At 36.5% G+C, this 15,545-nt stretch overlaps 1 protein-coding gene across 1 annotated transcript in view; it reads right to left on the reverse strand.

Annotated features, from left to right (window-relative positions):
- CAMK1D (calcium/calmodulin dependent protein kinase ID) overlaps positions 1–15,545 on the reverse strand; it is a 442,601-nt gene that overhangs the window by 51,022 nt on the left and 376,034 nt on the right. The window contains exon 6 of the mRNA XM_074194114.1: positions 1,210–1,285. Within this exon, the coding sequence (XP_074050215.1) occupies positions 1,210–1,285 (76 nt within the window). The remainder of the gene's footprint in view (positions 1–1,209; positions 1,286–15,545) is intronic.

Consider the following 15,545-nt stretch of genomic DNA (forward strand, 5'->3'; position numbering starts at 1 on the left):
GGTGGGGGGAACAGTGTAATGATCAGCCAGATTTTCTCTGAGTCCCCACATATTCCAGGGAAGTGTTTTGTACTCTGCTATTTCTTCCAGGGACCAGTCTCTAATTTGGGAAGAAAATTCATTTTTAACTGATTGTGCAAAATATTTGACCCAAAATATATATTTATTTTAGTCCCATCTAAAAAATGATGTTCTAAAACAAGAGTTTGATAATAAAACTGGAAAAATACAAATAGTAACATTAACTTTTTAGATGGATTTTTAAAATATCCTTTTGAAGTAATTTACTAGCCCTTTCTATAATAACAATATCTATAATAACAACAAATATTGATCTGGTTCTTTATGGTTCTGGGTATTTTACATCTGTGAAATGGGAAATAAAACAATTGTGCTATGTCATATAGTTATTTTATAAGGAAAATGATTCATGTACCATAAAGAGGAATATAAATATATTATTTGGGCAACTAGGTGACACAGTGGATAGAGTATTGAATTCAATTGTGGCCTCAGACAATCACTAGCTGTATGATACTGGACAAGACATTTAGCCCTGTTGACCTCAGTTCCTCATTTGTAAAATGACTTGGAGGAGGAAATGACAAACTACTCCAGTATCTCTGCCAAGAAAACCCCAAAGGAGATCACAAAGAGTTGCACATGACTGGAAAAAAAATGACTGAAACAGAACAAATGTATTATTACTGTTTTTTTATGACAGGCATATATTCACTTTATTTCATGGAATAATGGAGAATAATTATTGATTCAAGTATTTATCTCCTTTCCTTACAAAAGTCATCTTTTTTGGGAAAAAAACCAGGATCTGTAGTGTAGGGTTGAAAGGGGTTTTAGAGGTCATTGAACCCAACATCCTTCATATTAGAGGTGATGAAAGTAAGACCTAGAATTACACAGCTATTAAGTGTGTATATTATGAGTCAAACTGAAATCTTCCAAATGCCAAATCTAGCTCTATATATTATACCATACTATTTCTCATGTAACTGCCTAAAATGAATAAAAACAATTATAGGTGATGCTCAACTATTATACTAACTAGATATCAGGGGCAAATATGGTCTTTTGCACAAATATATATATATATATATATATATATATATATCAGTAGACTTGGTTTTCTATTTTTACTAACATTCTTACTAACTTTTCCATCACATCTTTTCTTATTATGTAAATACTTACAATATATAGGCAATCACCCCAATGGACCAGCAGTCAACTGCTTTACTGTAAGGTTTCTGTGCAAGGACTTCTGGAGCTGTTAAATGAGAAAAAGAAAAAGAAAAAAATCACTGAGTAGTCAAAATTAGAAGTGCAAGGCAAGGTTTTTTTCAGTTTGTTATTGCTAGATCAGAAAGCTCTGTTGGTTAGAAAACTAGTTAGTAGGTATGGTTGAAGTCATTCATTACTTGTCCTTACTGGAAGGGGGATTAAAAGAGTGAGGCCCTTTGGAAGCATAGTCCAATTAACCAAATCAGTACATCAATCAACAAGGATTTCTTGAGCTGGGTACCTGCAGTGTCCAGAGCAATATTCATGATGAGCTGAGAAATAGAGGACTTGGATTTACTTTTGCACCAGTAGAACATCAATTTGATTCATGGGAAATCAACACCCCCCCCCCCCCCTCAGTTCTCTTCTAAGATCTCAGATGGGTCATCTGATCCATTGGGTTTCCATTTTTTTTTCTTGGAAGTAGGGAAAATGCAATCAATCTAATCTTACTGCTCTGTCTTGAACCACCAATCTTATTCTTAAAGAAGGTCCATTCAGCAAGAGGATTTGAGGGTTTATCATTTGTTCTCATTATCTCATGCCCTGCCCTTCAGTTGACTGCTATCATCCAGAATCTGAAAGGGCACTGAAGCAAGTGTAAATCATATATCAGGTTCCTCCCATTCCCCCACTTTCCTCACCCAGGACCTTGCTATGAAATTTTTGACTAATGACAACCTGAGTAGGATATAAAGTTTTATAAAAGACAGGATCCCTGTCCACTCATAATATACAATGTAATATTGTGATGCCCTTAGCTAAAAGACAATATTACATAGTGCCTGCATTTAAGAGTTACAAAATAAAGCATTTTAGGAGGTCTGGTGGAAAATGTCAGGACCTGTTTCATTTTGTATCCACAGAACCTCCCATATAATCTAGCCCCCTGACAAGCATGTAATAAATGATTATTGAATTATATTGAAAGAAAGGTCCTTCCTGATCAAGGGAATCAGGGAAGACTTCCTGAAGATGAGGCATCTGAATTGGGTTTCAAAGAATATTTAATTCATTTACCGAAAGGAGGGTGGATGGACAGTTCAAACCAATGGCACAATATAGACAGAAGCAGAGGGCAAGAGGACAGAGACTCCCTGATGCAAGGTGATCTAGGTCACTTTTATTATGAAAATAAAATGCAAAATACTTTCCTGTGTTCCTGCAGGAGTGATCATATCTCAAATCACCAAAGGAGAGGAGGAAAGTCTTGTTCCTTTGCAGTAGGCACAAGAAAAGTTTGCTTCATTTTCTTGTATGTAAATTGTACATTTTTGTACATTTCTTGAACCTAAATTTTCTTGTATATTGAGATGTTCTACAAGGCATTTCAATGAAAAAGGAAAATGAACAAATAATAATATAAAATCTCACTTAAGGAAATTGGTTTATAGGAGTATAGCTTTAGACCAGACAGTCACCTTAGAGATCATCATCCTCCCTCTTCCTCCCCTCTTCTCCCCCTAACATTTTATGGATAAGGAAGTTGAAGCAGAAAGGATCACCTTTTTAAATAAGAAGCAAAATTTGCCATAATTTATGTTCCACCTTCTTTCTCTGCTCTATGTCTCCTTAATAGAATAAGTAAATGGAAAAAGGACCTGAACCATTAAGCCTAAATTGCCTGCAAAGGAAAACCACCTCCTGAATACCTGAAATTGGCTGAATACCTGAAATTGGCTGTTCTGTATTAAAGGCAGGCACTGGGAGTCAGAAAGACCTGAATTCACATATAGCTTAAGACTTTTGCCAGGTGTATGACCCTAGGCCACAGATTTCACTTCTATTTGCCTGTTTTCTCATCAGTAAAATGGGGATAATCATGGAACCTATCATCCAGGATTGTTGGGAAGCTCAAGTGAGACAATACCTTTGACACTTAGCACAATGCTCAGCATGTAATAGATGGTATAGAAATGCTTTTTCCCTTATTTCTCCTGTACTAGAACTTCCTTTTATTACACCACCTAACAGCATAGTTTTTGGCCTTTCTCCATATAATAATTGGTAAAAGATGAAGTAAACATAGTGAATAGGGTGATGGCCTTGGATCAAAATTCTACCTTGATTTCTGTGTTGCAAGCAGTTCTCTAAGATAGTCCTTTTTTCTTTTTAATATTTTATTTATTTGTTTTTCTAACTACATGCAATGTCATTTTCACCAATCTTGTTTTAGCAAGGTTTTGAGTTTTATATTTTTGCCCATCCCTCCCTTCCCTCCCCTTCCCTTGACAGAAAACAATCTAATACAGTCTCTACATATACAACCATGCTATACATAGATCCCTAATAATCATGTTGTGAAAGAAGAATAAGATAACATTTTTTTAACAGATTTTTATCACTGACTCTTTTCACAGTCTGTTGATACTTATGTACCTCTTCCAAGAATGGTGTTAAATACAGAAAACAAAATCTATAGAATTGCAAAGAAATCTGATCATATTGAAATATGTAACACATTCTCTGTCTCTGTCTCTGTCTCTGTCTCTGTCTCTGTCTCTGTCTCTGTCTCTGTCTCTGTCTCTCTCTCTCTCTCTCTCTCTCTCTTCCTCTCTCTCTGTCTCCCTCTCCCTCTCCTTGTAATACACTAAACCAGTGAAATCACAAGTTACTCTTTCCACTTTTTACCCCACTCCCCCATCCTTGCCCACACTGGAAGAAAGAAGAGACGTTTTAGCTGAGATACCATAAGTTTCTCTCTGACACAGGATCCCTATTATCCTGCATCAACATGCTCTAGTCCAGTAGGCCATATAAACATGCAGACAGATGGTGCTGGAAGTGGAAGATGCATTTACATAAGAATTGGCTTAATTCTCTAGTGGGCCACACATCCCTGATCCCATCTTTGGGGCAGATTAGAAAATTCAAATGTCTGTTGAGCAAGCTCATCAAACTGAAGCTGGATCAGCCTTTACCTCCCTCAGGATATGACTTCAGGAAGCCAGAAACACAATCATCTCAGTGATAAAGCAGTAAGCTAGAAAATCCCAACAAATAAACCAGTAAGTTAGAAAATCCTAGTTCTATGTTAAAAATGAACTTGTGGTTGATTGACAAAGTAAAGTATGGCCCAAATGCTTGGTGAGCACTTTAACACAGAGACACTGGATGCTTCAGTTGGAGATTTAGAGAAGGAACTCCCATTAGCCATGTGCCTGAGGGAAGGCATCTGGGAAAAGATGAAAGCAGCTGTCACAACAGTGCTTACATACTGATTTGAGATTCTGAGGAAGTTTGGGCTCTTGTCAGCACCATAGGGAGAAAGGCAGGTTTCTCCTCAAAAGAAAACTTGCTTTCTTTTCCCCAGGAATAACCAGTACCCAACATTTTGAATAAAGTCATCTATAGCAGATACCTTCACTTCCTCATCATTTACTCTGCTAACTTCCTCTAAGTCTTTCTGCTAACTCAACATGGAATCGTCCCTCTCACAGTTCACTAGTGATCCTCATATCACTAAGCCTAATGGTCTTAAATCTTCATCCTTCTGGAACTTTCTGTGCATTTGACACTACTGATCATCTCTTCCTTTTGGTTAATTTCTCCACCCTTAGATTTCTATGACAAAACTCCTCTAGTTTTTCTCTTACCAATCTAATAGCTTTTAGATCTTTTCATCTTGTTTTCTACCTCCCAAGATGGGATGTCCCACAAGGTCCTGTCCTCCCTTCTTTCTTCTCTCTATAGCCCTTTCCTTGCTAATCTCATTTGTTCCTATGACTTCAAAGATCATATCCAGAAAGATGGGATCTCAAATTTACATCTAGTGTTCTCACATCTTTTCTGACCACTACACTTATAACTTCAACTGCTCATCACCACCTAGATGTCTCATAAGCTATTTTCAAAACTAAGATTATTATTTTCTCTATAAATCTGTTCTTCTAATTTCACAATTTCTGTCTCCCATTCATCCATGTTGAAACTGTCATTCCTTAACTCTTCTTTCTCTTTCATCTCTCAAATTCAATTGATTATCAAGAATTATTTATTTTATTTGTGTAACATTTCTCAAAAGTATCCCTCTTTTTCACCCTAGTAAAGGCATTCATCATTGTCCTCTTTCATGACTATCCTTCTGTATTGCTGTCCTTCTGGACTAAAAAAAAAAAAAAAAAAACAACTTATAACCCACCTTCCCATACCTACTCCACCCTCCAAGAGCTACCTGACTAACTTTTTCTTAAATGAAGATCTAATACTATCACTCCCCTACTAAAATAAATAAATAAACAAATGTCAAGGGCTCCCTATTGCTATGAGAAAAGTTCTGGCATTCTACCACAATCTAATATGATCTTCCTTTACTTCATATTCACCTTGGCATGCTCTAAACCCATCAAATGTTTCATGTGCACATTTACTTCTGTGCCTTTTTTTGGGAAGTCAGTCATTCTTGGTCCTGGTTAACTATGTTAATCTTACAACTCACTTGCATATTCTTTGCCAAAGGCTCATAGATGTCAGAGCAAGGCCTAGGTCAGTTATAATTTTTGAAGATCCTAGCTAGCTATAATTAAAAAAGGTACATGAAAATAAAATAATACAGAAAAGACACATAATTTGAATTTTTGACTGAGCATGGTTTACAGACTTTTTTCTTTTAATTTCTTTTAATCCATTAAGGTATTGATGAAAAATCTAATTTGGGGGCAAAGTTATATGTAGCAGGTTTATTCAACTGTTCCAGTTTCATGGTTGAATATTAATAAACCTGCTAATTTTTTTTAAGATCTAAGGTAAATGGCCATCTTGTCCCTTCTGATATGCTCTTCTTTTTATGTTGTTTTAAATGCATTTTTTTCACTCCAACCCCCTCCCCCACCCCCTTCATTTTCTTGCCAGGTGGGTAGGTGGTGCAGCAGATAGGGTATTGGATCTGAAGTTAGGAACATCTCAACTCCACTCCAGCTGGTCTCACACTTAACTAGCTGTTTAACCCTGCGTGAATCACAATCTCTGTCTGCCTCATTTTCCTCAACTATAAATTGGGGATAATAATAATTTGCAAAGCCGTTGGAATTATGTTTGGCATAAAATAAATGCAAACAAATGTTTGATTCCTTCTTCCTTATCCTTTTAGGGGAGACTGTCTTGTATGATTTCATTAAAAAGATCTAGGATTCTTGCTGGTATTTTTGGTCAGCTTTAAAACCCTTTTCCTACATCTTCACTGTACTATCAAAGGAAGAAAAGTCACTCCTATTTGGAGGTAACCTTTTGACTTGTTTAGTTTATCACAGCTTTGCCTGGCTACTAAGGTTACTTATTCCCTCCCTGGTCAAAATCTTCACTTATTCATTAGAAATGAACTCATTAATAGAGATGTCACCACAATAAACTGCCTTGCCCAGGCCAAACTAGACTCTTTAGCTAATAATATCACCCATGCAATGAGAAGCTCTTGGCATAGACAAGGGTCAAATTGCAAATTAATTCACAAATGTTTAACTCTCTGTCTCCCCCAGTTAGAATGTAAACTCACTGAGAATAATGACTATCCTCTGCCTATTTTGTTTACCTCAAATGCCTAATACAAGGTTGAATAAATAGGTAATTCTAGAAAATGTTTGTGAAACAGATGAACAAAGGCATCTCTCTTCTTAGAATGTGGAATCAGAAGGCAGTTAGGTTGGATTTGGAGCTGGAAGGGCTTGGGTTTAGATCCTACCTGGTTCACCTAAGTGACTTTAGGAGACTCTTCCATCTCTTAATTTATGATCCTGTGATCTTAATGAATTTATAATTTAAAGTTACTATCACCTTTACATTTATGATATTATGGTTATAAAGAAAGGGTTTCTTCCCTTAGCTGACCATGAGTAGTTGAATTGTTTCAATGATGTCTGACTTCATGACGACATCTGGGATTTTCTTAGCAAAGCTACTGAAGTGATTTGTCATTTCTTTCTATAGTTCATTTTACAGATGAGAAAACTGAGGCAAACAAGGTTAAATGACTTGCACTCTGTCATACAACTAGTAAGTAACTGAGACTGGATTTGAACTCAAGAAAATTCATCTTCTTGACTTTAGGCTCTGCACTCTATCTACTATGCCACCTAGCTGCCCCAGCTGTACATAGGACCAGGGTTCAAAGCTACTAATAGCAGGATACTAATATCTCTAGATACAATTTTCTTCAGTTTTTTACCCATTTTCCCCAATCACTATTTATACTTTTCTCCAAGAAGAAAGTAAAGTTTAATGACCTTGCACAGCCCTCTCTCACTTAAATCCAATTCACTTGCATGGTCTGCTTCAAGAAAATAGGTCAAAAACCTTCTCTGGCGGATTAAATAAACATAAATTTCAACTTCTACTCTCCTAGTATCAAGGAAGTAGAAATATAGTCAAAACTTTGAATATTTTTTAGAGAAAAGTATCAGCTTAATGTGGTTCATGAGATGAAAAATCATTGGCCTTCATCTGAATCATTAGCAATGCCTTTTGGAAAATGGATATATTTGCAACTATATCATGAGGGGGAATCATACATATAATATCTGTCACATATTGTTGTAAGATCCAATTGTGATATTTTTAAAATACTCAATAAATAATGAAGTAGTTGTGTCATCTAGGTGGCACAGTAGATTGAGGGATGGGCCTGCAACAAGGAAGACTCATCATCCTGAGTTTCAGATACATACTAGCAATGTGATCCTGGGAAAGTCACTTAACTTGTTTACTGAGTTCCTTGTTGGTAAAATGAGCTAGAGAAGGAAATGTAAAACTACTTCTGTTTCTTTGCCAAGAAAAGCCCAAATGGGATCATGAAGAGTTGGATGCCACTGAAAAAATGACTGAACAGCAACAACGATGAGGTAGTTGGTTCAAATAATATCAACAGGGAGACGTGCCCAAGGCTGAGTAAGCCAAGCCTTGGAATACAATTCTAACTCCACAATCACTACTCTTTCCCACTATCCTATGATGCTTTCTCATAGTCACTGCATTATATTTGATTGTCACAAGTAATGATTTTAATTATGAGAATAAAAGTCTCCAAACTAGATAAATCATGTTAGCATGAGTGTAACATCAAAACTGTATATTGGAAGCTGATAAATGAAAGTGGAAAGACTTCTACTTTTTCACAGACTATTTCAAGTCCTGAAATACTGGCATTCTAGATCATTGAATATGCTAATTGCATCTAATATTGTCACACTCATTTACCTTCAATCTGTCCAATGGAAAATTCCACTTCATGGGAAAATTCTTCCATCAACTAAGTTAGTTTTGTACTAATTTGGTACAAATATGACTAGTTATGGAAAAACATCAGGGATTTTTCAAAAATTCAGAATAATTTCATTTTTGAAACAATTAGGCAAGCTATTTTCTTTACTGAGGAAAGGGTAAGAAAATGGCTTAATGAACCATAACTAAAAGCCTGGAAGTCAGCTGTCTTAGTGGGGGAGAGGGGGTGGTGAGGTGCCCTCAGGACAGTAAGAAGATATTCATCCCTATCCAACCTCTCTATATACTTGTCTCTCTGTCTCTGTCTCTTTTATATTTGTCTCTGTCTTTCTGTTTGTCTCTTTCTGCCTCTGTATCTGTGTCTGTGTTTGTGTCTGTCTCTCCTCAAATTCATCCTTATGAGATATAGGAAAAAAAGAAGGAATTTGGCTATATTACTAAAATCAAAGCTATTTGTTCACATATGATAACTATTCAATAGAATTAAATAATTTCTAGATCAGAAGGGGCTTCAAGTCCCATCTAGTAGACATGAATTAACATATTCAATTTTTGTAACAATTTTTGTTTAAAGGTCTCTAGGAACAGGAAATCAACTACCCTGCATGTTCAACCCATGTCCAACCTGGGGATAGCTCTGAATTAGAAATTGTCCTTCTATCAAAACCTAAATCTATATCTGTCTCTTTTGCAATTTCTACTCATTGTTCCACAGTAAGCTTCTTCCACATAAAAGCCCTCTAGTTACTTGGATTTGACGTAGCATTCCTTCTAATTTTTCCTGTTTCCAGGTTAAACATTTCCATTTCCACCAGTTTAGTCATTTTGAAGTCCTGGTTGCCCTTCTGAGTGCTCTCCAGATTATCAACATATACTTAATATATAGCACTCAGTACTCAATATGATGTTCTAGATATAGTGAGAACAAAACAGAAGTTAGCGTTTTTCTGGTTCCAGATGTGTATTTTTTTCTTAGTTTAGTCTCAGATCAAGCAAAGTGGTTTCCATATCATCCTGCTGACCTATATGGAGTTTGAAGTCTATTTTTTTCTTTTCTTTTTTTAAGTTTTTTTTTTCTCTTTTTTTTGCAAGGCAATGGGGTCAAGTGGCTTGCCCAAGGCCACCTAGGTAATTAAGTGTCTGAGGCCAAATTTGAACTCAGGTACTCCTGACTCCAGGGCTGGTGCTCTATCCATTGTGCCACCTAGCTGCCCTGAAGTCTATTCTTTTCAAACAAAATACTGTCTACTAAATCCTTCCTTCCACCAATTCTTCCACTAATTCTTGTGTCATAGACCCTTTGGGCAACATGGTGAAACTTATAGATTCCTCTTAAATGAATATTTTTAAGTGCATGGATACAATGACAATAATTATATTAAAATGCAGATATTAAAATATTTTTTAAAAGTGAAAAGTAAAAAGACTCAGGGCAGTTAGGTGGCATAGTGGAAAGACTTTGGAGTCAGGAGGACTTGAGATCAAACTAGCCTCAGACATTAAATAATTATCTAACTGTGTTACCTTGGGCAAGTTACTTAACCCCATTGCCTTTGGAATCTCCCCCCCCGCCGCCCCAATACATAGACCCTAGATCAAGAATCCTTCTCTGCAAAGGAAGACTCCTTTGTTCTTCATTGACCTAGGACAGATATATGTATTCCATTTCCATCATGATTTTAAGGAAGCCATTTCTTCTTTATCTTTAGGGTTCCTGTTAAGGAGTATGTCAAAAACTTAAAAGTCATCTTAATGCATTTGTATATTTGTATATTTGCTCTGAACTAGAATCACTTTCCCTTTCATGTGCTTACTATTTACCATTAATTAATCCTCAGAAAGATCACCTACTTACTTCATAGGCATCAACTGTCCAATCACCAAAAAGACCCTAGAGATACCTAGAAAACTGACTAAACAGATTTGGGCTGCTTCAGTATCATTAACATTTCTCCCCAGAATTAAAATATAAAGGTAAAAAGAAAGGATGACAACAGGAAAAAGCATGAAAGGGGATGACAGAAGTGTTTTGGATTAAAAAAAACCCCATTATGAAAGCCCTGAAAGAACTCTAAGCACCCAAAGAAACCTAGACAGTGTCTATGAAGCTAAGAGATAAAACAGGCAGAGCACAATCAATATGAGTAAGATGAAATAAATACTGGGGCAGAGAGACCTGAACTATTGCCAACATCTGAAAATGAAAAAAAAAAAAACTAAGCAAATAAGGACTCTGAGTTTAAAGAATAGGGAGACAGATGGGTAAAAAGAATCAATTTAGAATTGAATGTGTGGAGGTGGGTGTGAAATGATTAAGTGAAATAGGAACTCATGCTTCTTACAGATCTGGTTTTAAGTGGGAGGAAAGGGAGGTTGTCCTGTATGGGGTGGAGATAGTACTTGGGCAGATATCTTTCCTAGAATTCAAGCCAGAAGGGATTCAATATGTTATTTAGTCCATCTTTCTTTTTCAAGGCTGGACTGAGTTCAAGTTAAGTTGGAGTACTCTTAACTCTTCTTTTTCACACCCCTTTCTTGCTGTTCCCTCCCCATGCAATCAAGTACCAGGATTTGTCAGTTTTCCTTCCAGACTACAACAAGTCTTCATCCCTTCTCTCTCTTCATATTGCTAGCACTCTAGTTCAGGCTTCACCACCTTTTACCAGTTCCTGTAGCTTTCTAATGGGTCTACGTGCTCCAGCTGTTTCCTCTACAACATATATTCAGATAACTGTTCTAAGGCAGGGCTCTGATCCTGATACTCCACTGTTCTGAAAAATCTTTAGGACACCCCCCCACCAGTTGCCTCCAGGATAAAAAGTACAAACTCCTAAACTGCACATTTAAGGCTCTCCACAATCTAGCTCCATCCTCCCAGACTCATTTCATTCTATTGTTCTTTGTGTATTCTATATTCTAGCTAATCTGAACAATCAGTTATTCTCTGAACAATCAGTTATTCTACTCATTTGTTCATTCCTTTTCCTCCACATGTATGGAGTACTCCAAGGTGGAAATGTTTTTTTTGGGTCCATCATCTATTCAAATACACCATTTATGAACCCCTATTTTTCTGTGAAGTTCCCAAATATGGTTTAGAATTAATTGTGGAAAAAAACTGAGAACAAAGAATTTAATTATATGATGATGATAATAAGGTAAAAATGTATAAACTTCAAAAATATTTGCAAGTAGAGCCATGAAGGATTAATTTCAGCAGAAAGCACTTTCATCACCTCATTAATCACATTTACTTTCTTTTGATGCCACTAGTGTTTCTTTCTTTTCTTCTTTTATTTTTCTCTTATACTTTCTCTTCTTTCTCCACTGTTTAGCATTTCTGTATCCCTTCAGTTTCTGCACAGAAGCCTTTTTGTAATCCCCCTCTTCAAACCTGTGTGCTGCCAGAACCATGAATACAAGAAGCACCTGACCTGACTTTCTGATATATGAATTTCATGGGATCTCCAGATCCCAAAGTACTGTGGGAATATGGAGATCCTTTGTAGAGACCTCTAACATAACATATATATTCCCTTTATGCTTTTTGTTGCTGTTTGTTCAATTAGTCATGTCTGATTCATCATGACCCCATTTGGAGTTTTCTTGGCAAAGATGCTTTGCCATTTCCTTCTCCAGCAAACTAATTCTTAGTTTAAGAAGGATATTCATAAACTGAAGAATATGTAACCAGAATAAGGAAGAATCTTGAATTCATATTATGTGAAGCTTGGTTGAAGGAATTGGGGAGTTGGAGTCATTTTCAGTTTGGTAAAGAGAAGACTGGGGGATATGATAGCTTTCATGATGTATTAGGAGACCTCTCTTCTGAAGGAAGAATTAGACTGTCTCTCTTTGGCCCTAAAGGATAGAACCAAAATCAATGAATAGACATTGCAAAGAGGGAAATTGAGGACTGCTGTCAGGAATTATGATTATGAACAGAAGTACAATGGGCTGACTCTGGAGGGGGTGGATCTTTTTTCTGGAGATTCTTATAAGAGGCTTAATGGACCAATTTCAGATATGTCCTAGTGAAGATTTCTTTCTGGCATAAGTTGAATTAGATGGCTGTTTCTTTTTATTTTATTTAATATTATATATCGAAAAGATCTTTGGACTCCTGCCTTTGAGAGGTCTATATCAGAAATCTAGTTATGTCATTTATTAGCTATATGACCCTGGACAATCTTCCTCTCCTATAAAATGGGTTAATATACTTGCTAATGAAAATTAATATATTCACAGGGTGCTTTGGTGAAAGTGTTTTTGTATTTAAGCTTTCCTATATTACATAAATGGGAATGGTTCCAGAATTTCATTCCAACACAGTTTCTTCTATACTAAGTCCCAACTTCCTGGGTATAGATGGACCACTTAGTCACCATCCTCTGAAACTCTATAAATAGTGAATTTTTAAGATAAGTTTCCATCACAGGTTGTTTTGGGGACTTTTTTTGCACATAGAGGATACATTTGTTGCATTTTAAATAATGGAATCTTAATGATTTGTTATAAATTTTTAGGGGGAAAATGTCATAAATTTTTAGGGAAAAACATCTTGAAAGCAAAGCAGATGACCTAATAAGGAGAGTTTGTTGATGTGGAATTTAATAGGTACAAAAATGCCTTGAAAAAGAATACTTTACACATATTAACTATTATCATCATTAAATCAGTGTTAGATTAGAAGGTAATTCAACTACTTATTTAGAAACACTGCAAAATTCCATTAATCCTCCCATACTTCAGATTCCTATTAACTGCTCTACTGTCAAATTTATGGAGTTTAAAGGACATGAAAATAAAAAAAATTCCTCTTAGCTAGAAAGAAGGCATTGCCTTATTTCTTCACAATTCATTGGTATGAGTACTAATCACAAGTACAGACTACACCTCAGTCTTTAACAGTTGTTCATCACTCTATGGCCAACTTTCTATTGAAAACTCAACTAGACTTGTGTGGGGATGATAAAGATTTTGAACACTACCAATCTGATATGAAAAACTTTTTCAACTTGATAGATCTTATTAGAACTTGTACTCCACTACTTTTGTTTAGGAGAACTCCCAGAGGCATTTTTTTTAGGTTTTTTGGTAAGGCAAATGGGGTTAAAGTGGCTTGCCCAAGGCCACACAGCTTGGTAATTATTAAGTGTCTGAGACCGGATTTGAACCCAGGTACTCCTGACTCCAGGGCCAGTGCTTTATCCACTGTGCTACCTAGGCACCCCCCCAGAGGCACTTCTGTAACATAACAATGAATCAGACTAGGACCTTAGTGGAAGAATATATTATTAGAACTCAAAATGTTGAGCTATTATAAGGGACCTCTGAGTGTCCAATATTCTGACTAGCCTTTCAGTATTAGTATGAGATTCTGGTTCTCTGGGCAGCTTCTCTTAGTACAGGCACAATCTTTTTTCCTTTGGGGTGCTTCAGCTAAGTGATGAGAAGAAACACTGCACTCTGGCTAATGGATATATGTGAAGGCATGTTGTCTGAGTCAGAGAGTGGTATTGCTGGATAGAGTTACCAAACTGTGTCATAAGCAAGGAGAAAAAAAAAAGGAACACTGGAGGAAGAAAGTAGGAGATGATGATGACATTTCCTTGACCTTCTTATAGCAATGCATAATTAATTCCCTTTTCAGAACTCAAAAATCAATTTTAGATATCAAAGGAAGCAAAATTCTCTTCTAGTGTTGAATGTAAGACTTTAGACAGAACCAGGACAGAGTTTGTTCTTAACAAGTAGGAGACAGTATTCTAAGAACTGACATTTATAGAAGACATTCTAAGGTTTGGAAAGCATTTTTATAAGCATTTTCTCATTTGAGCTAAAAACAAGGAGCCCTCTCTATTGAGGAGTTTTCCAAAGGAATAAAGATACAACAGTTTTGGTCAGATTTTGTTCCCAGCAACAGAAGAATTTTTTAATGTAGGCAAAAACATCTTTCATTTCATCCATTAAAAAATGTAAATGATACTGGACTTTTACCATAAACAGGGTGTGAAAATGTTGTCATTTTTGCATAGTTTCTTAGTGATGTTATCAGGGTTACTGGCAAGGTTTGGCTGATAACTTGAGTCACAGAAGCAGAGGCACAGACAATGCCTTGGATCATTTAGTTTCTCCTGCTGGTACAGTCTCTCTCTCTCTCTCTCTCTCTCTCTCTCTCTCTCTCTCTCTCTCTCTCTCTCTCTCTCTCTCTCTCTCTCTCTCTCTCTCTCTCTCTCTCTCCTTCTAATTGCTACAGGAACTCACTTAAGAATGCATTTGTCTAAGAAGAACAGCCAAAGATCAGCTTACTCTTACTTCCTAGCAGCCTAATGGCTCTCTTGAATTTTTTACCATTGGCACAAAGGACATTGGCACATTGAAGCATACCAACCCAAAGGAGGATAGCTATTTAAATACTCTGAAAGCTAAAAATGTGGCTTGTGGGTGAGAAGGAAGTAAGTGGGGAGGGGAAGAAGATAGGGGACAGTAATGGGTGGAACATGGGAGGGCAGCTGATGTTACAAAATGGGCTAGAGATGAGACTATAGGGAGAAGGAAGAAACAAAATGTTTCTAATGAGAGGTTTTAGAACAGTGTGCATGCATCAAGCGATTCTGCTACAGGGTGTCTCATAGGTTCAATATATTATTCCACTATAATACAACATGTATGACAGCAAAATGACCGTTACCTAATACTGTAAGCATTCCTTTTTGTCTGAAGACTAAGGTCAAGACTTTCCACCTACAGTCTAAATGTAAATATACTGCTTACCAAGACTCTGGGACATTTTGAAAATTCTAGAGAGAAAACTGATCTGAGCAGGTCTTCTATCCATACCTTCCTTTTCCCCCATGTCAAGAATAAGCTCACCCCCTCTGAGATCTGCTGAGATTTAGTTAAATGAAAGAATCTGGTGAGCTGGTGGAAGTCTAAAGAGAATACCAAAATTCACTTTGGAAGTTGAAAAGGTTGATTTTTACAAATATCATATCATGTGCCAGGCAGTTAGTTCAACATGCAGGTTATAG

Source organism: Macrotis lagotis, chromosome 7 (genome assembly GCF_037893015.1).
Source record: "Macrotis lagotis isolate mMagLag1 chromosome 7, bilby.v1.9.chrom.fasta, whole genome shotgun sequence".
Lineage (NCBI taxonomy): Eukaryota > Metazoa > Chordata > Mammalia > Peramelemorphia > Peramelidae > Macrotis > Macrotis lagotis.